The sequence below is a fragment of the Melanotaenia boesemani genome, chromosome 19, assembly GCF_017639745.1.
Source record: "Melanotaenia boesemani isolate fMelBoe1 chromosome 19, fMelBoe1.pri, whole genome shotgun sequence".
Lineage (NCBI taxonomy): Eukaryota > Metazoa > Chordata > Actinopteri > Atheriniformes > Melanotaeniidae > Melanotaenia > Melanotaenia boesemani.
Genome location: NC_055700.1, coordinates 29764733 through 29786151, shown reverse-complemented (window position 1 = coordinate 29786151; position 21419 = coordinate 29764733). Strand labels below are relative to the sequence as shown.

General features: G+C 42.1%; 1 protein-coding gene across 3 annotated transcripts in view; it reads right to left on the bottom strand.

Annotated features, from left to right (window-relative positions):
* syk (spleen tyrosine kinase) overlaps nt 1–21419 on the bottom strand; it is a 39639-nt gene that overhangs the window by 15313 nt on the left and 2907 nt on the right. The window contains exons 1-7 of one of the 3 annotated variants that reach the window (XM_041970671.1): nt 19335–19502; nt 19212–19256; nt 13029–13490; nt 5913–6073; nt 1891–2029; nt 1676–1754; nt 902–957 (exon numbers count right to left, since the gene is read on the bottom strand). In XM_041970671.1, the coding sequence (XP_041826605.1) occupies nt 902–957; nt 1676–1754; nt 1891–2029; nt 5913–6073; nt 13029–13430 (837 nt within the window). In that variant the 5' untranslated portion in view covers nt 13431–13490; nt 19212–19256; nt 19335–19502. Of the gene's footprint in view, nt 1–901; nt 958–1675; nt 1755–1890; nt 2030–5912; nt 6074–13028; nt 13491–19211; nt 19257–19334; nt 19503–21419 lie in introns of those variants that run through there. The other 2 variants (XM_041970669.1, XM_041970670.1) reach the window with 2 other exon arrangements.

The following is a 21419-nucleotide window of genomic DNA, read 5'->3' as shown; positions in this document are numbered from 1 at the left end:
ATCTAGTTATGGAGAAATTGATATTTTTTTAAAAGTCAAAGAGAACATTAAAAAAAAAAGGATATTGCATTTTTATAAAGTAAATGTCACCATTGTTTATACTTTACAGTTTTATTTTTATTTATTTATTTAATTTCCCCCCAAATCTGTGTTTTGATTTTTTGTTTCCCCCTGGACACTTAAAGAGGGTCAGAGACAGAGAAGGTGACTCCAGGCTGGGAATTGAACTTGTGGTAGCTGCATGGAGGAGCTATAGTCTATGTATATGAGCCAGTCACACAAGCTGTTTCATGAGTTTGGAGTAGGGATCAACAACTCTGTCCTCCATGGCCAGTGCTCTACAGGTTTTATACGTTTCCCTGCTCCAACACACCTGATTCAAATCACTGGAACTTGACAACAAGCTGTTGGAAAATTATTTTTATTTAAACAACAACCAAGTGTGTTGCAACAGGTAAACATCTAAAATGTGCAGAACATGGACCCTCGAGGACCAGAGTTGCTGATCCCTGGGAGCCATAAGCATCCTTTTTTCCAGGTCAAAACACAACAACCTCAGTCTGTCTGAATTTAAAAAGAGAATATTCAGTCATTCAGATCTTTATGTCTTTAAGACATTTTTTTTTAAATCTGACAAACTGATTTCTTCCATCACGGTTCATGAAGAAGTAAATCTGAGTATCATCTGCATAGAAATAAGCATTTAGACCATGTTACCTAAAGGAGGTATGCTTTAAACCGAAATAATGTGGATCATTTAAAGAATTTGTTTTAACGTGTCTGTAAAAATTCATTGAGATGGCTTAGTTGTGAATTGGTGTTGTATAAATAAAGCTGAACTGAGGAAATGTAAATGAGTTATTGAGGCAGGTGGAACCAGCTTCACACACACAGAACTTACAATAGCAGAAACTAATCCAGGATGATCCAGTGGAGGCAGCGGCCGTCCTACAAACTCTGTGAAGGACAAGACGGATCAGACTGGTTAAACTAGTGGTTCTTAAACTTTTTCCAGCATTTTACCCCCTGAAGAATACATTTTCAGCCAAGTATCCCTTAAACCAGGCGTGTGAATTCACATTTAAGTTTAGGTTCCACATTCAGAACAATCTGGTCTCCAGTAGGTCGGATAACATCATAACATAACATCATAAAAACATATGAAAACTCCACATTTTTCCCAAGAAGACAAATCAAGATGTTTACATTTAATCAATCATCCTTTTAGAAAACATTATGAACAACCTGAAATTTCCGGAAAAATTCAGTGAAGTTTCAACTATACAGTTACATATTTAGATGATTTTATTCATCTACATATTTTACTTTTATTTGATATTTTATTATGTATATTTTATATCTAAAAAACATAAAATATATTTATATTTTAATTAAATACATATAAAATTTTCAAATAAATGTAATTTCTTTCATTACAAATATTTATGAAATGGATTTTATTTACTTAATATACATTAAATATATATTTCATTATATACATTTCTGCTTAATATTTTAATTCACGTGATTCTTTTAAACCTATTTTCTTTTTATTTATATACACCCTGGAGGGTCTCCAAGTACCCCAAGGAGTACATGTACCCCCATTTGAGGAAGACTTGGTTAAACAGTTGAATTCATGGGCTTCATGTTTCCACACAGTGTGTGTTCTCACGTTCTCCATCGGGCCGTGGACAGGGCTCGGTGAGGACTCGCAGCAGACCGTCAGGCTTGTATGAGTAGTGCTCCACCAGCTGAGATGTGAGAGGTTCAACAGAAAACAGAGTTGTCATCAAACTGCAGCTTCAACCAACAACATCCAGCTCATCTCCTCAGGACTGCTGTCCATAATATCTAATAACTAATGAACATGTAACAATCAGTGTTAACCTGCCACAGGGTGTCAAACTTCTTCCCATCTGGGATGGACAGTTTCCCCGTCCTGTCCCGGTCGATGCGATAATGCATCACCTGTCCTTCATGTAGTAAACACAGAGCGTACGATCCGTTCTGGTCTCTCTGCCGAATCCTGGACAAAAGGAATGACACAATGAAGGTTCAGCTTCTTCTTCTGTGGTGTTTAATCCCTTCTTTCTGACCAACATGCCACTGAGTCTTCATGCTATAGATGAAAATTAGTCAGATGTTCAACTGTAAACACGCAAATCACATAATTTCATATAGAAAAGCAGATAAAGATTAAAAAATAAAACCACTTAACATCTGCTGCATTTAAAGAGGCTTCAGCTCCTCACGCAGCAAAAAATATCAATATATTATAAAAATAAAACACATACATACAATCTAATACAATCACAATAATAGTAATAACAGAGACAGAGAGATATTTTTATCTGTAGAACAAAAATACTAAAACGTGGTCTTCAGGTCCACGTAAGAACCTTGGTTATGCGTTTTTCTTTCATTTAATAATAATTATGATAATAATAAATTATTCAAAATGAAATAATAACAAAGACCTGGTTTGTTCAAATTGATAGATTAACAAGCTACACCAAAACATAAAAAAGGTGTAAATGTTAGTCACCACAACCACAGGCTGGTCGTCGGAACCAACATTAGATTTAATGGGAATTAATGTATAGAGATGTATATAATGTGTGTGTACATATAAATATATATATATATATATATATATATATATATATATATATATATATATATACGTGTGTGTGTGTGTATTATAATCTGCACCATATATTTATGCATACCTATATTTCTAAATTTAGTTTAATATTAAAACTGCAGCAAAACTGCATTTTGTCTGTACATGTGTAATAACAATAACATTGAATCTAATCTAATCTCAGTAAATACATCGAATTAAAGACAATGAAGAGGCTGGTCTCAGCTACTGAAACCTGATGAATGTGACAGCGGTTGGCTCGGTGGAGGACAGTTTTCCTCCGCTGCTGAAGTATGGCTGCCGCTGCTGTTGTGTAAAACTTGAGAAACGTGCCACCACAGCGCTGCAGTTTCCAGTCAGCTCCCATGTTGGGACTAAAAAATGTTATTTCTACACATCAAATGTGTGAGGTGTGGCTTCAATATGAAGAAAGTGTGTGTGGAGCATTTATAGCAGTCGAAGCTTCAGTTGAGAGGCCGTGGTCTCGGCTGTAGACACACACACATACACACACACATACATTGTGGTTTCCGCTCTGACAGTTTGCAAAGGACTTCCTGAAGTAGCCAAACAAGAGGAAGAAAGACAGGGTGAGATGTAACTGGCTCTTTTTCTAAAGAAATGCTGAGTTTCCACTGACACTGGCCTCACATCTGCAGCATTCTGCAGCTCTGACACAATATTCTGGACTTATTCTGTAATGGTTTTCGGGGGAGGAAGAGTACGGACACACAGGAGGCAGAATGGTGCAGATGATGAGTGATTTATTCTAAACTAAAAACAAGACTTGACACGATTTAACTTTGACTAGAAACTGAGAAAGTGAGCCATGAAAAGCTCTGACAAACTGTGACGAAGAAGCCATGAGGATGAAACCATGTTGAAACCAAGAGGACCTGACAAGGAATGGCAAGAACCATGGAGTATATGTACACAACAGAAACAGGTGACATGAATGAGTAATCAGCCCAGGTGTCCTAATGAACTAGGAACCTGAACAAAACCCCATAATCTTACATACTAACCTAAAACATGGTAACCTGAATAATAACACAAGACTTCACTAAACAAGAGCCTAAAACATGATCCTAAAAAAAACCAAACATGACAAAAACCCTGAACTATAAAGCAAGAGCCCAACATAACTAGACATAACAAAACCCTAGACCATAAAGCAAGATCCTAACAGGATTAACTATGACAAGAACCAGAAACCTAAACTATAACTTAAAGACTAAACATGGCAAAAACCATAATCCTTAGCAGGAAAGTAAACATAACAAAAACCTGAACTTAACACAAGATCCTAACATGACTAGACATAACAGAACCCTTAAGCCATGATTTCAACAACAGGATGATAAACCCCATGATCCTAAAACAAGGTCTTAACAGAAACCAGACATAATAATACCCATGATCATGACGGACTTGAACATGACCATAACCCACACACATCCCATGATCATGACATATTCACCAAGTTCAGGCTCAGCTTTATAAAACCAACATCACAGCTCAGCTAAAACAAAATCAGTACATCTGATGTGCCTGAGGATCTTTTTCTTACAGTGGATGAGAGGAGTTTATTTCTGGTACACAGGCTGTTTATGTGTTTAGTTCCTGTAAGCGTGGTCCTCTGTGTAACGTCTGAGCTGCTTCTGTTTCACTTCCTGAAATATGAAAATAGTTGCATCCAGTCAGAGCTGGTCACAGCTCACAGCCGGTGGTAACAGGTGGAGCTAAACTCCGTTAACTTCACCATGTCAAACGTGGAGCACAGTCTGGATCCTCTGGCCTATTTAATAGTGACACCGTGGTGATGCAGAACAGTAAAACTGTTGTTGAATTAGACCGAACAACCCCACCTAAAAAAAGTGTGAAAGAACAAATGATGACATGTCTGTGAAATTACACCAGTAGATTCTTTATATTTGACGATGTGAAACATCAAGTTTTACAAAGATCAGGCAGTATAAAAAACACACTTAGATCCGAATCTCCTTCAGAGGCTGTTTTATGGTTTTAGTCTTTGTATGAGGATTCCATTTCAGGTGTCATCATTAACACAAAGCCAAGGAGGAAAGACATCAGCAATGATCCCATCAATCTGGGAAGGGTTTTAATGCTCAGGGCAACTGTAAAACACCCCAGATCTCCATCTCAGACTCTCCAGGTCTCAGTCAGAAGGTTTGATGTTAAAGTTCATGACAGTCCAGTTAGAAAAACTGAACCAGTACGGCTTGTTGGGAAGGTTTCAGGAGAAAAAAGAACATGGCAGCACGGCTTAGGCTGGCAAAGCTACATCTGAACAAACCACCAGACTTCTGGAGCAATGTCCTCTGGACAGACCAGAGTGGACATAAAACCAAATACCAGATCAACAAAGTATTATAGAGTTAAACGTGAGCTCATCTGTCTGACGGCTAAAAGTTTGGCTGAAATGAAGTCCTGCTGCAGGACGACGGGCCTCATTCACCAACGACTTCTTATGGATCTTCTTACATTTGTTCTCAGATTGTACCTAAGAAGGTTTTTACGAAATCCCTCCATCAGATTTATGTACAAACATGTTAATTCTTCCTGAACTTGGACATCAGCCTGCAGTCTGGTCCATGAATGCATCAGGACCAACAATCCTGGTGGTTCTGATGGGCTGGGGGAGTCCAGACCTCATCCTGACTGCGGGAACCAGACAGGCTGGAGGGGAGGAGGTCTCAGTGTGGTCCAGTCAGAGTCCAGACCTCATTCTGACTGCAGGAACCAGACAGGCTGGAGGGGAGGAGGTCTCAGTGTGGTCCTGTCAGAGTCCAGACCTCATCCTGACTAAGATGCTGTGGTTGGACCTTCAGATGCTGCACACCTGAATGAACTGAAGCAACGATGGAAAGAGGAGTGGAGCAGAATTCCTCCTCCACCCTGAAAGAGACAGATGACATCATCCAGGAAACCAGGACTGCAGCTTCCTGCTGCTGGAGGAGCTTCTAGAAGCTGCTGGATCTGAAGTTTCAAACCACCATCTTAAAGCAGTTCTACGCTGCTCTCCACTCAGATCTCGTGTTTCCTGCCAATCAGCAGCTGCAGCAGCTCATTAAACTTTAACTGCAAACTCATTTACATGGTTACACTTCTGCAGATTACAGAAATGCAAATCAGAATGGTTTTAATTTAGTCCTCTACTTAATCTGAGAAAACCTGTGATGTGAAACCAACACAACACGTACGCTCATTTTTGACCACATTTCTGAAAAATGAGGATACTTACAGGAATTTTCCATTTGTCCGAGGACTGTTCTGAAGTCTGGGCTCGGAGTCCTCTCGTGTTATGGATCCATGGAACCATGGCATCCGTTCATGAGCGGTGGTGGCGATAAGTTTCTCCAGCTGAGGCCGCTGGCTGATGATGGCCTGCTCCAGGGCCGGCCCCTGATCAGACACAGAAAAACCAGAGAAAAAGATCCGAAACCAGAACATGAAGAAGCATAACATGACACAAGTCAAAAGATCTTAGAATACTCTGTCTTGGTCAGCACCGGGTCTACCTGCAAACAGGTTCAAGTCTCCTTCAGGTCCAGTTCAGGTTCAGAATTAGATCTTTAGATCTGGATCTGAAGCTCATTAAAAAATATAGGCTGGTGACCTGAGTAGAGATGTCACAATTACTGGATTCCACATTAATCTCTGCATTACTGCTCTGACTAAAGAAATTAATAGTAGAGTTAAAGGGTAAATATCATCACTTTCCATGAAGAATCATGTCGGAACCACATCAGCAGATCAGCTTTACTCGGAAGGAAAACAAAGTTAAACATTGTGTGTTAGCACTTGTCTTGCTTTGTTTTCCTGGGAAAGTCCAGCAGAGGAAGAGTTTTCCTTCCAAACTAACAGATTAAAATCTCCTGGTGGGATGAAACATGAGGCAGGTGTGATGGTGGAGGACGTCTCAGCCTGGAAAGCAGGACATGAAACAGAAAATCCATCCAGCATGTTCCACCTCCTGAAGGAGAACCAGCAGCTTGTAGCACAGAGTAAAGGAGACGTTCAGAACCTGGTTACATGACCCTGTTACTGGTAACTCACATTAAATTGAGTAACTGTTGAACATTTATCTATTGTTACACTGAAATAGAATAGAATAGATCTTTATTGTCCACCAATAGTAGAGGTCCGGGTAGAAGTCCAGGTAGAAGACCAGATAGAGGACCAGGTAGAGGTCCAGGTAGAAGACCAGATAGAGGACCTGGTAGAGGTGCAGGTAGTGGACCAGGTAAAGGACCTGGTAGAAGTCCAGGTAGAAGACTAGATTGAGGACCTGGTAGAGGTCCAGGTAGAGGCCCAGGTAGAGGACCAGGTAGAAGACCAGATAGAGGACCTGGTAGAGGTCCAGGTAGAAGACCAGATAGAGGACCTGGTAGAGGTCCAGTTAGAAGACCAGATAGAGGACTTGGTAGAGGTCCAGGTAGAAGACCAGGTAGAAGAGCAGATAGAGGTCCAGGTAGAGGACCAGGTAGAGGACCAGGTAGAGGTTCAGGTAAAGGTCCAGGTAGAGGACCAGGTAGAGGACCAGGTAGACGTCCACGTAGAGGACCAGGTAAAGGTCCAGGCAAAGGACCAGGTAGACGTCCGCGTAGAGGACCAGGCAGAGGTCCAGGTAGAGGACCAGGGAGAGGACCAGGTAGATGTCCAGGTAGAGGTCCAGGTAAAGGTCCAGGTAGAGGACCAGGTAGATGTCCAGGTAGAGGACCTGGTAGAGGACCAGGTAGAGGTCCAGGTAGAGGTCCAGGTAGAGGAACAGGTAGAGGACCAGGTAGAGGTCCAGGTAGAGGTCCAGGTAGAGGTCCAGGTAAAGGTCCAGTTAAAGGACCAGGTAGATGTCCAGGTAGAGGACCAGGTAGAGGTCCAAGTAGAGGTCCAGGTAGAGGTCCAGGTAGAGGTCCAGGTAGAGGTCCAGGTAGAGGACCTGGTAGAGGACCAGGTAGAGGACCAGGTAGATGTCCAGGTAGAGGTTCAGGGAAAGGTCCAGGTAGAGGACCAGGTAGAGACCAGGTAGAGGACATGGTAGAGGTCCAAGTAGAGGACTAGGTAGAGGCCCTGGTAGAGGACCAGGTAGAAGACCAGATAGAGGACCTGGTAGAGGTCCTCTATGAGGACCAGGTAGAGGACCAGTTAGATGTCCAGATAGAGGTCCAGGTAAAGGTCCAGGTAGAGGACCAGGTAGAGGACATGGTAGAGGACCAGGTAGAGGACCAGGTAGAGAACCAGATAGAGGACCAGGTAGAGGTCCAGCTAAAGGTCCAGGTAGAGGACCATGTAGATGTCCAGGTAGAGGTCCAGGTAAAGATCCAGGTAGAGGACCAGGTAGATGTCCAGGTAGAGGTCCAGGTAGAGGACCAGGTTGATGTCCAGGTAGAGGACCAGGTAGAGGTCCAGGTAAAGGTCCAGGTGGAGGACCAGGTAGATGTCCAGGTAGAGGACCAGGTAGAGGTCCTGGTAGAGGTCCAGGTAGAGGACCAGGTAGATGTCCAGGTAGAGGACCTGGTAGAGGACCAGGTAGAGGTCCAGGTAGAGGTCCAGGTAGAGGAACAGGTAGAGGACCAGGTAGAGGTCCAGGTAGAGGTCCAGGTAGAGGTCCAGGTAAAGATCCAGGTAGAGGTCCAGGTAGAGGTCCAGTTAAAGGACCAGGTAGATGTCCAGGTAGAGGACCAGGTAGAGGTCCTGGTAGAGGTCCAGGTAGAGGTTCAGGTAGATGTCCAGGTAGAGGTCCAGGTAGAGGTCCAGGTAGAGGACCAGATAGAGGACCTGGTAGAGGACCAGGTAGAGGACCAGGTAGATGTCCAGGTAGAGGTTCAGGGAAAGGTCCAGGTAGAGGACCAGGTAGAGGACATGGTAGAGGTCCAAGTAGAGGACTAGGTAGAGGCCCTGGTAGAGGACCAGGTAGAAGACCAGATAGAGGACCTGGTAGAGGTCCTCTATGAGGACCAGGTAGAGGACCAGTTAGATGTCCAGGTAGAGGTCCAGGTAAAGTTCCAGGTAGAGGAACAGGTAGAGGTCCAGGTAGAGGACCAGGTAGATGTCCAGATAGAGGACCTGGTAGAGGTTCAGGTAGAGAACCAGGTAGAGGTCCAGGTAAAGGTCCAGGTAGAGGACCAGGTAGAATTCCAGGTAGAGGTCCAGGTAGAGGACCAGGTAGAGGACCATGTAGAGTTCCAGGTAGAGGTCCAGGTAGAGGTCCAAGTAGAGGACTAGGTAGAGGCCCTGGTAGAGGACCAGGTAGAAGACCAGATAGAGGACCTGGTAGAGGTCCTCTATGAGGACCAGGTAGATGTCCAGGTAGAGGACCTGGTAGAGGACCAGGTAGAGGTCCAGGTAGAGGTCCAGGTAGAGGAACAGGTAGAGGACCAGGTAGAGGTCCAGGTAGAGGTCCAGGTAGAGGTCCAGGTAAAGATCCAGGTAGAGGTCCAGGTAGAGGTCCAGGTAGAGGTCCAGGTAAAGGTCCAGTTAAAGGACCAGGTAGATGTCCAGGTAGAGGACCAGGTAGAGGTCCTGGTAGAGGTCCAGGTAGATGTCCAGGTAGAGGTCCAGGTAGAGGTCCAGGTAGAGGACCAGATAGAGGACCAGGTAGAGGACCAGGTAGATGTCCAGGTAGAGGTTCAGGGAAAGGTCCAGGTAGAGGACCAGGTAGAGGTCCAGGTAGAGGACCAGGTTGATGTCCAGGTAGAGGACCAGGTAGAGGTCCAGGTAAAGGTCCAGGTAGAGGACCAGGTAGATGTCCAGGTAGAGGACCAGGTAGAGGACCAGGTAGAGGACCAGGTAGATGTCCAGGTAGAGGTTCAGGGAAAGGTCCAGGTAGAGGACCAGGTAGAGGACATGGTAGAGGTCCAAGTAGAGGACCAGGTAGAGGTCCAGGTAGAGGTCCAGGTAGAGGTCCAGGTAGAGGACCAGATAGAGGACCTGGTAGAGGACCAGGTAGAGGACCAGGTAGATGTCCAGGTAGAGGTTCAGGGAAAGGTCCAGGTAGAGGACCAGGTAGAGGACATGGTAGAGGTCCAAGTAGAGGACTAGGTAGAGGCCCTGGTAGAGGACCAGGTAGAAGACCAGATACAGGACCTGGTAGAGGTCCTCTATGAGGACCAGGTAGAGGACCAGTTAGATGTCCAGGTACAGGTCCAGGTAAAGTTCCAGGTAGAGGAACAGGTAGAGGTCCAGGTAGAGGACCAGGTAGATGTCCAGATAGAGGACCTGGTAGAGGTTCAGGTAGAGAACCAGGTAGAGGTCCAGGTAAAGGTCCAGGTAGAGGACCAGGTAGAGGACCAGGTAGAGGACCATGTAGAGTTCCAGGTAGAGGTCCAGGTAGAGGTCCAAGTAGAGGACTAGGTAGAGGCCCTGGTAGAGGACCAGGTAGAAGACCAGATAGAGGACCTGGTAGAGGTCCTCTATGAGGACCAGGTAGATGTCCAGGTAGAGGACCTGGTAGAGGACCAGGTAGAGGTCCAGGTAGAGGTCCAGGTAGAGGTCCAGGTAGAGGAACAGGTAGAGGACCAGGTAGAGGTCCAGGTAGAGGTCCAGGTAGAGGTCCAGGTAAAGATCCAGGTAGAGGTCCAGGTAGAGGTCCAGGTAGAGGTCCAGGTAAAGGTCCAGTTAAAGGACCAGGTAGATGTCCAGGTAGAGGACCAGGTAGAGGTCCTGGTAGAGGTCCAGGTAGAGGTCCAGGTAGATGTCCAGGTAGAGGTCCAGGTAGAGGTCCAGGTAGAGGACCAGATAGAGGACCAGGTAGAGGACCAGGTAGAGGACCAGGTAGATGTCCAGGTGGAGGTTCAGGGAAAGGTCCAGGTAGAGGACCAGGTAGAGACCAGGTAGAGGACATGGTAGAGGTCCAAGTAGAGGACTAGGTAGAGGCCCTGGTAGAGGACCAGGTAGAAGACCAGATAGAGGACATGGTAGAGGTCCAAGTAGAGGACTAGGTAGAGGCCCTGGTAGAGGACCAGGTAGAAGACCAGATAGAGGACCTGGTAGAGGTCCTCTATGAGGACCAGGTAGAGGACCAGTTAGATGTCCAGGTAGAGGTCCAGGTAAAGGGCCAGGTAGAGGACCAGGTAGAGACCAGGTAGAGGACATGGTAGAGGACCAGGTAGAGGACCAGGTAGAGAACCAGGTAAAGGTCCAGGTAGAGGACCATGTAGATGTCCAGGTAGAGGTCCAGGTAAAGATCCAGGTAGAGGACCAGGTAGAGGTCCAGGTAGAGGACCAGGTTGATGTCCAGGTAGAGGACCACGTAGAGGTCCAGGTAAAGGTCCAGGTAGAGGACCAGGTAGATGTCCAGGTAGAGGACCAGGTAGAGGTCCAGGTAAAGGTCCAGGTAGATGTCCAGGTAGAGGACCAGGTAGAGGTCCTGGTAGAGGACATGGTAGAGGACCAGGTATAGGACCAGGTAGAGGTCCAGGTAAAGGTCCAGGTAGAGGACCATGTAGATGTCCAGGTAGAGGTCCAGGTAAAGATCCAGGTAGAGGACCAGGTAGATGTCCAGGTAGAGGACCAGGTAGAGGTCCAGGTAGAGGACCAGGTTGATGTCCAGGTAGAGGACCACGTAGAGGTCCAGGTAAAGGTCCAGGTAGAGGACCAGGTAGATGTCCAGGTAGAGGACCTGGTAGAGGTCCAGGTAAAGGTCCAGGTAGATGTCCAGGTAGAGGACCAGGTAGAGGTCCTGGTAGAGGTCCAGGTAGAGGGCCAGGTAGATGTCCAGGTAGAGGACCAGGTAGAGGTCCTGGTAGAGGTCCAGGTAGAGGACCAGGTAGATGTCCAGATAGAGGACCTGGTAGAGGTTCAGGTAGAGAACCAGGTAGAGGTCCAGGTAAAGGTCCAGGTAGAGGACCAGGTAGAATTCCAGGTAGAGGTCCAGGTAGAGGACCAGGTAGAGGACCATGTAGAGTTCCAGGTAGAGGTCCAGGTAGAGGTCCAGGTAGAGGATCAGGTAGATGTCCAGGTAGAGGATCAGGTAGATGTCCAGGTAGAGGACCAGGTAGAGGTCCAGGTAAAGGTCCAGGCAGAGGACTAGGTAGATGTCCAGGTAGAGGACCAGGTAGAGGTCCAGGTAAAGGTCCAGGTAGAGGACCAGGTAGATGTCCAGGTAGAGGACCATGTAGAGGTCCTGGTAGAGGTCCAGGTAGAGGACCAGGTAGATGTCCAGGTAGAGGACCAGGTAGAGAATCAGTAAGAGGACCAGGTAGAGGTCCTGGTAGAGGTCAAGGTAGAGGACCACATAGAGGTCCAGGTAGAGGACCAGGTAGAGGTCCAGGTAAAGGTCCAGTTAAAGGACCAGGTAGATGTCCAGGTAGAGGACCAGGTAGAGGACCTGGAGCTTTTTATATAAACAGGTGTGTGAAGGTGGAGTTGAAGGATGAGGGATGAAAGGAAGGGGTGGGGCTTTACATTTTTAGTTTAACCTTAATTAATCATCTCTTTTATAGTCACAGTTGGTGTTTTACGTACATTCATTTCTTTCCAAGTCTCTCATGTTTAATCTCGTTCATCATGTGATTTATAGAAACAACTTTTTAAAACATTTATAATTTTTCAAATTATCAGTGAACTTTTAATGTTCACACATGTCTTTTATACCATTTTTTCATTTGGTAAATGGTCAGTATTTATATAGCGCTTTACTGTACCTGGGGTGATACCCAAAGCGCTTTACATTATACATCACATTCACCCATTCACACACTGATGGCGGAAGCTGCCATGCAAGGCGCTCAACCACGACCCATCAGGAGCAATTAGGGGTTCGGTGTCTTGCCCAAGGACACCTCGACATGAACTCGACTTGGCTGAGGATCGAACCTGCAACCCTCAGGTTACAAGACGACCGCTCTACCTTGCTGAGCCACGCCGCCCCATTTAATCTTACCAGTGCCCTGTTCTGACTTATTTTATTTATTGTAGATTATTTATCTTATTTTATTTAACTATTTAATTTAGTTTTTTTTCATTCTTTTGCCAGCTTAACATCTGTTTTTTTGTTGTTTTTTTTATTTCCCCAGTGCTAATGGTGAGGGCTGGACATCTCTTGTAGAGAACTTTAGCTTATGTATGTATGTATTATGTATGTGTATGGTTATATTATATTATTATATTAAAGTATAATAATCACAATTATTTTTCTAATAATATTCAAATTGCGCTAAAAGAAGTCATCAACTGTGACATGTGCAGACCTAAGAAGGCGGCTCTCTGTAGTAGATAATAAACCTGCTGTTTGGTGTACGCCTTCATGTCTGTGTTTGGGGAAGTTGTTGCAGGATGTAGTTGAGTAAATAAACTGTGAGGCAGCATCAAGAGAAGCTCTGCATTAGAAGCCTTGTGGCTGCTCAGAGGTCAGACTCACCTGCAGCTTCCAGGTCTGCTTCACATACTCCCGGATCAGCTTCTCCTTCAGGTCCTCAAATGGCCCCACCTTCGGCTGCATGTTCTTGGGTCTGTTGCAGGGCTTCTTCAGCAAACAGATGAGACCGTCCATCTCCTGGGAGTGGTAGTCGATCACATCCGTGGGGGCCCTGTGGCTCTTTCCACCTGCTATAGCGTATGTTTCATTGTGCTGTCTCTCAATGGTGTAGTGGTAGCAGCGCCCGGAGTGCGACACGGACAGAGCAAAGCCTCCCAGATAATTCCGACTTTGCCTTAACAGGTACAAGCCGCTGTTCATTCCAGCCTGCTGCAGGTAGTCCTCCGCCTCCTCCCTGGTGATGTTGCCATAGAAGAATGGAAGCGCATTCACATTGTCGGCCATGTTGCTTCTTGGATGGAAATGAACCCCTTCACAGAGTTCAGCCACCAGGAAAGAACGAAGCTAAAAGAAAATCCATATTAGGACTGAAATGACTTTTTTCAAATCTAAAATACAGTTACATGAAATGATGCTGCTGACAGATCAGGTAGACCCCTTCCCACCTGCAGTCACCATCAGATCTACCTGAGGAAAGGTTCATGTAGGTCAGGTCACACACGCACAGTTTAAACAGAGATGGGTTAAAACGGTTCTGAAGTGTCCACTTTCAGGTTGACGTGAATCAGTTCAGCATTTTATTCACAATGTCTGGTTGAAGAGGACAAATGAACTAAGTTAGGGTTTTCAGAAACTCAGTCGACGTGTGTCGGCCCTGAAAACATGTGGAGGGAAAATGGACTCCAGATGTCAGGTTCAGGTAAGAAGAGGAAGCGAGCAACTGGAGGTGTCGGTGTTTCTTTAGTCTCTGACTAAACTGTGTCACATTTCATCTTCAGGAAACTGTCAGCCACCAAGTCGTTGACTGAAGTGTCACTTCAAACCACAGCGATGGAGGTTTCAGCATCCAGACTGCAGCAGAAAGCCGGAACCGATCCGTCAGACTGGTCTGCACTGGTCCTGCAGAGCGGTTTCCAGTTACACTAACTTTTCACGGGTTACTACAGTTTTATGAAACAAGAAATTCCGTTCATGTAAACATGAACTCAAAAGAATCTGCAACAGTTCATATTTCACACAGTTATCTAAGCTGTAGATCAGGTCCTTCTCTGACAGGATTTAAAAGATCATATATTAATGATATAATAATTATATTATTATATGTATTATTTATATAAAAATAATTCATTTTTCAGTATAAAAGAAAATTACATTTAAAATATATATAATGAATTTGAGAAATAAAAATACAATCAAACTTAAATCTTACAATAATAATAATAATTTTAAATTTTATGAGTGAATATAAGAATATAAGAAAATTATCCTGACTCGACACTAAATAAAACAACACTGTTTAGATGAAGGAGCTTCATCAGCCCTGCTGCCGGTTGTTTGACATATAAAATGATTTTTGTGGGTTTGTCTAGAAAACGCTGAGGTCTGTAAAATGTCTTCATCACTCTTCGTTTTATCAGCAGACTCAAGTTTTTCTGAAGAACCACTGAAACAGAAGCGCTTCGTCTCTGCTGCCTGGCAGTCAGAGGAAAGGCTGAAGACCACGAGGACCACGCAGTTCTGTTTCCAGGTCAGAACATCCACCTTTCAGGTAAACATGGTGCCTGTGATCAGGGTCAAACAGTTTGAACCTCCTGAGCTTTCCTGAAGCTACTCCCACTGGTTTCTATGGCGACTCATGTTCACGTTCTCCGTGAGGTGATGGTTTATTTTTGGTGACAGACTTCAGGTCCTGTTCATGTTCCTGCTTCCTGAATCACTTCACTGCTTTCTCAGAAATACAAACCTACACTGTAAAATCTAACCCGCTGGCTTTACTATGACTGAAAAAGTTCAAACTGGAATGTCTGGAAATTGTAGGACTCCTCCGTCAGGCGTCAGCTTCATTTACTACGTTCTCGAGTCATTAAGGTCAAAAATGTCCATAAAATGGACATCGAATTTAAAATGTATTGCCCTCTTAGTCCATTAAGGACAAAAATGAAAAAATGTCGACTTTCAAAAACTGATACAAAAACATAACAAATAAATATTTGTATGTGAATATATGAAAATATAAAAAGATCCCTTTTTTAATCTTTTTCTTTTTAATTTTTAAATCAACTTCAGTCCTGCTAAAACCTAATTAAATACTGAATAATTATTAGGTTTTAACCCAATAAATAGCAATTTGATTGCATTGTGCTAAAATTTTTAAATTACAAAACAGAAAAATAAATGATTTTCCATAAAACATAATAGATTTTAAATTTGATGCTACACAAACACTGATACTGCCTCTGAGTCAGTCTTGCTGGATAATTGTTGACCCGACCATAATGTGATTTCTGGAAAATATCTAAGTTTTTGTGTTTTCTTTTTCATTAAAACACAACATGAAGTCATCAAGCTGGCATTTAATCCATTAAATCCTTCAAATAATTGAATATTTGGTAGTTATGCGCATGGCTAAAGTTTGTTTTTAGAAAAAATAACTTGTTAAAATTTTTATAATATTTTTTTGGAAGTGGAAATTTCTGTCCTCAATGATTGAAAGTGATAGGAAATATTTTTCACAGGGTTAACTCATCAAACATGAAAACTTGAATTCTGAAGTGTGATTAAATGAACTCAGTAACTCTGCGTCTGTTGTACGAACACACGGTGAAAGAAGGTTGATGTGATTGAATCTGTTAATTAAAGGAGATTCTTCACATGATGAGTTCAAGTTTAGATTAATTGATTAACTCAAACCGTTTTCAGCTGCTTTGCAGCGGGAACTTGGTGTCAGTGTGGTTTCTGCAAAACTAAAGTCAGACCACCAGACTTTCTGCTATGCTGCAGCAGCTGCTTCTGCCTCCGTTTTCACACATGCGTGATAACAATGATGATAATAATACACAGTTTGATGGAATTAGTTGACTTGAAGTGAAGACATGAAAGTTATCCAGTAAAATTCACCTTAATCTAAAAATCATCGATCATCAGCCAACATTATGTTGTGTTTTTTATATGCTCTGTCCCTGTCAAATAAAATATAAAAAGTAAAGGAATCAGTTTTATTGTTTATAACGTGAACTATGGTGAAAAGGGCTTTATGAAATTCATTTTTTAGGATTTTATTCTTCTTAATTTAGTGTCATTCATTATTACAGAGAGAATTAATGAGGAAAAAGAAAAATAAACAAGAAAAACTTTTTAAGACTAAAAATATGCAAGACTACAAATTTAGCACAAAATAAGAAAACTAGTGATTGGAGGATAATTTCTTTGTTGTAACAATGTGGGTGGTATGCTGGTTGAGCCAAAATGTCCAATAAAAGAAACCAAACAAGAATCAACAGCAGAATCAGCTGACTGGCAGAGATGTGGATGCTGGCTGGAAATTCTCATTCGTCTACCGGCCGCCTGGGCTGATGACTCCAGCGCAGGCTCGGAGAGATGAGCTCACCCTGTATGCAAATTATATGCAGCTCCTCCCATCCAAATATGTTCACTGATTAAAACTGTCAGTGTAAAAATGAATTATGTTAACATACAAAACTGTCTACAGCTTTTAAAAAATCTAGTTATTATTATTAAAGAATGAAATTAAATTAATGAAAAATATTCATAATTATTAATTAATTTATATAATAATATAACTTTAGTTATCACTACAATTTTCCAGTAGTTGTAATTCAACACTAATGTTTCTGGTTTAAGTTCAAGTTTTAATTTTTCAAGGACTGATTTTATTTTCAGCACCAGTATTAGTTTTCACGGTTTTAGCTCCATACACTGAAAAAATTAATCCGTTAAAACAACTTAATCAAATGCTTTCAAATGGAATTATACAATTTATTCAAGTTAGTTTATAAAGTTTAAGCAATGTTAAGCCATACCTATTACATAGAAAAATAGGTTTAGAGAACAAAATGTGGTTTTCAAGTTCATCAATTCTATGAAAATAATTTGTTTCCGCCAAACCAGAAAAAAGAAGTGAGATTCATGTAAAAAAGAAAGTGCTTTACATAATTTACAGACACTTGATGTAAAATACGTTGTGTCTATTACTACACTTGAGTAAATTCCAGTAAAACAGAAGAAAAAATTTGAAATTTATTCTTTATTTTTCCTGTCTGGCAGAGCATGAAACCATAATAACGGCATGCTAACAGCATGCTAACATGCTAACATCATGCTAGCATGCTAACAGCATGCTAACATGCTAACATCATGCTAGCATGATTCCATGAACACAACTAAATCACTCTGAACATTAATGTTTGCACTAAAAAAACATTAAAGTTGTGTTTAGTGAACATTAGGACCCGTTTGTCCTGTTTTATTAAGTTTTTTATGTAACAGGTCATGTTTTCAGTCCTCATGAGGACGTCTGTAAATAATGTTCACAACAAAAAGTTGTTTATTTTGCAATGCAAAATTTTTACTTCCCTTTTCTCAAAATGAGCTTTTCATCAAAAGAAAAACCAACTTCGGAGAAGACACCAAACTTTCCATCCATGCTCCTGCTTGTAGGTCCCATGTTTGTAGATATCTCATTCAAAGCCGTGTTCATAGAACATTTCATCCCAAAAACACGAGCAAAATTTAGTTTGTTCTACTTGATGACATTTTATGTCTTTAAAGTTTTATCCGTCTCTTTAATGCTTCTCTGCTCCACGGTTATGTTTTTAAATTTTAAATTTTTATGTGTTAAAATCTTAATGTAAAGAACTTGTAACTGTGTTGTACATAAAATCCATTCATTCATTTTCTGTACCGCTTAGTCCAGTTCAGCAACTAGCAGATGAGACATGAAATGTGCTATACAGATAAATCACCCTGGCAGATTCTTTTAAATTATGAAGAGATAAATAGAGATAACCAGAATCCCCTCTGTAAAAAAAAAAAAAAAAAAAAGCTTTCATACGCCAACACAATGCAAAAAGAGCTTTGATCGTGACTCAATCCCGTGCTCATGAAGTGACTTTGGGAACAGATGGTACCAAACTGAACCAGAACGCCCATGCTACATGTTTCAGACCCCTCCTGAACTAAAACCTCTGTCATTTTGTTCTGCTTGATCAGAGATGATGCTCTGTCCTGAGGTCTGATAGAGGTTTAGAGCTACAGCTGCATCTTTCCAAAGAGATATTCACCCTGAAATCATCTTAGGCAAGCCTGAATCTTTTTCATTTGTGCTTAGTGCCATCTTCATTTGATGCTGACACAAATGTTCCCTTTTCTACGACTCCAGCAGTTTTCTAATAGAGCGTTTAGTTGTAGAGATGGACTTATTTAATTATGGGGAAGCTATAGAGGCTTAAAGAAGGCTCAGGGCCCAAAGGGTTAATAACAACATAACAACATTAAGTTACACCCACTGAATATATCCTATTAGACACTTTAATATCCTCAGATGATTTCACGCTTGTGAAATTTGAATTCCAAATAAAAAACATTTACACAACCAAACCATGGGGGTAAAAACACCCAAAGGAAAAATGTCTGTATAAGTGACATGGGTGACAGGAAGGGAGGGAGACAGCTGCTCCTAAAAAGTGTCTAATATTTAACGTCTGAGTTGTTTTACATGTGGAGGAAGACGATTAAAGCCGAGCCGTCACTGTTAGATCAACACGACCAGAGAAGCTTAAATCTTTCACATGTGAAGCTTTCTTCACGCCTGCTGTGGTGAAAACAGACGAGAACCTCAGAAAGGAGACGAAGCCGTAAAGAAACACAAACTTCATTTCAACACGGACCCAAATTCCCCACATTTCATCTTTCTCCTCTTTCACAGAGATTCACATCTTAAGAAACACAGAAAATTAAATATTCTGTTATAAAAGGATCAGATTTCCTTTGTAGAAAAACTATTAAACTTATCAATAACAATAATCCAGAATATTCTATGATCCTTTCCAGCAGATCTTCACTACCTTCCTCCTCAGTGTCATTATTCCAGTAAAACACCTGAACTACTTTTCAAGCATCACATTTAATTCTGATTGATTTTACAGCAGCTGGAACAGCTACTGATTCCTCTGTTTTTAAAACACATGCAGAGACAGAAGAAGCTCTCGGCTGCTTTTCAGAGGTCAGCAGAATCCAAAGCAACTAAAGCTGTGAAACTGGACTTACGGTGGTCTCAGAGGTCCCACTGAGGTCTGCTCCTCTTCAGTTAGCCTGAAAAACAACAGCTCATCTTTAACCAGCGGCATTCAGACAGAGCAGAAGCAGTCGGTCGATCAGTCGGTCACTCACAGCTGATCCGGCCGTCCGGTGGGAAGCACATGAAGCCTCTGGCAGCAGTGAAGTGCTAGAGCTCTAAAGCTTCCTCATTTCAGCAACTTCCTCAACTATTTCATTTTTTACTTCCTTTTTAAAATGTGCAGAGTGACCAACACGTCAGCTGTACGGCAGGAAACGGAGAGAGAACTAAAACCCACATATAAATACATATAAATACATATATATACATATATATATATATATATATGGGTTTTTTCCAATAATTTTGGTGTTAAACATGCTTAAATTAACAGGAGCAAAGCTGCATGTACATTAATGGATTATATAAATTTACATAATAAACTGTTTAACATTTTAGTTAACAATTACTGTATATTTTTGGTTTCTATAATTAAGTAGTAAAAAGTAGTAAAAATGTTTCTTGTAAAAATAATAATTAATTCCTATAATAATAATAATAATAATAAATGAATGTGATCATCTATTTAATAATTAATTCAAAACAAATATTTAAAAAAAAAAATTTCTGTCTTCATGCTAAAGACTCATCAGGTGAATGAAATATGAAACAAAAGGATGTAAATGAGTGTTTGGTGGATTCTTTCTTTGTTGTAATAAAACTTCTTGGTAATACATCTGATACTTCTACCGAGGAAAATGCATTTGTGGGATGAGCAGCAGAGTCGAATTTGTGGCTTGTGTTCATGAAAAACTTGTTAAATCTTTTCAGTAACCACTGCTTCTGCTATTAAATCTAGTTTGGTGTGATTTAATGGACAGTTTGCATGGGAACAACCCACATACTCAGCTATGCTGCTCATCACACAAACACATTTTCCTTACAACATGGATCCATTTAGAAGGGAAATAAACAGACTTTCATTTGGTGTCTTTACAAGACTGTTTTATTTTGAAATGCTTGTCATCCCCACATCCTGTCTGATTAAGAATTAAACACCATTTTTTCAGCGGGTCAGGTCTTCTGGCTCTGACCCGGGTAAATGAGAGAGATTATTAGAGAGAAACCTGGCTGCAGTGAAGAAACGAGCCACCAGACACTCATTCACTGACTTCCTGCTCATTTCAAATCATTCTCCTGTTCAGAGTGAGTAACTGTGTCGATTAATAACAAACATCCACAGAGAGTTTAGGTCCAGATTAAAATAAAACACAGATGATGATGATGATGAAGGTGTAGAAGGAGTTTCTCATAGAAGTTGCACAACTTCCTGCAGATTGGTGTTCCCGTTCAGAGTGAGGTGACTCGGGCTCATTAGGAGCTGATGAACTCGGAGGTGGACAGCGCTCTCAGTGACGGGTGCTGCTCCACTCTGGGATCACCTCCGTGACAAACTGCCTCCACCTTCTCAGCTGGTCCTCCTCCGCTCTGAAAGCTGAGCCTATGTCTGAAGGCAAGCGTTTGAAGGTGTTCACAGCTGTAGAAACATGGAGCAGATCTCCTGACGCTCCATCACACACAGGAAGTCAGCTTTATTACAGATGTTTCTGCTGGGATACAGTTCTGTTATAAACCATCAGCACAGCACCACCTGGTGGACCAACGCTGTCATGAAAAAACAAGCTGATGGGTCCCAGTTCATGAACTTTCCTCTGTCCTGAGAGACACAGTGTATCTGATGCACAAATCTAATTCCAAAAAAGCTAGAACTCTGTATAAAATAATGAATTAAAAACAGAATCTCATCATCTCGTCTTTTATTCCAGGTAGAAGATAAACAACATCTCAGATGATGGAACTGAGAAGTTTCATCATGTGATGGAACATATGAGCTGGTAGTGAATCCGATGCAGCAACATGTCTGGAAAAAGAACTGGAGGAGCATTTGACAACTAACCAGGTTACCTGGCAACAGGTCAGTAACATGACTGGTATAAAAGGAGCATTTCAGAGAGGCAGAGTCTCTCAGATGGAAAGATGGACAGAGCTTCACCAATCTGAGACAAACTGGATCTAACATGATTCTCTACTGGAAACCACTGCATGGACTCAGGAAGACTTCCAGAAACCACTGTCTGTGAACACAGTTCACCCTGAAACCCACAAATGCAGGTTAAAGCTCCATCATGCAGAGAAGA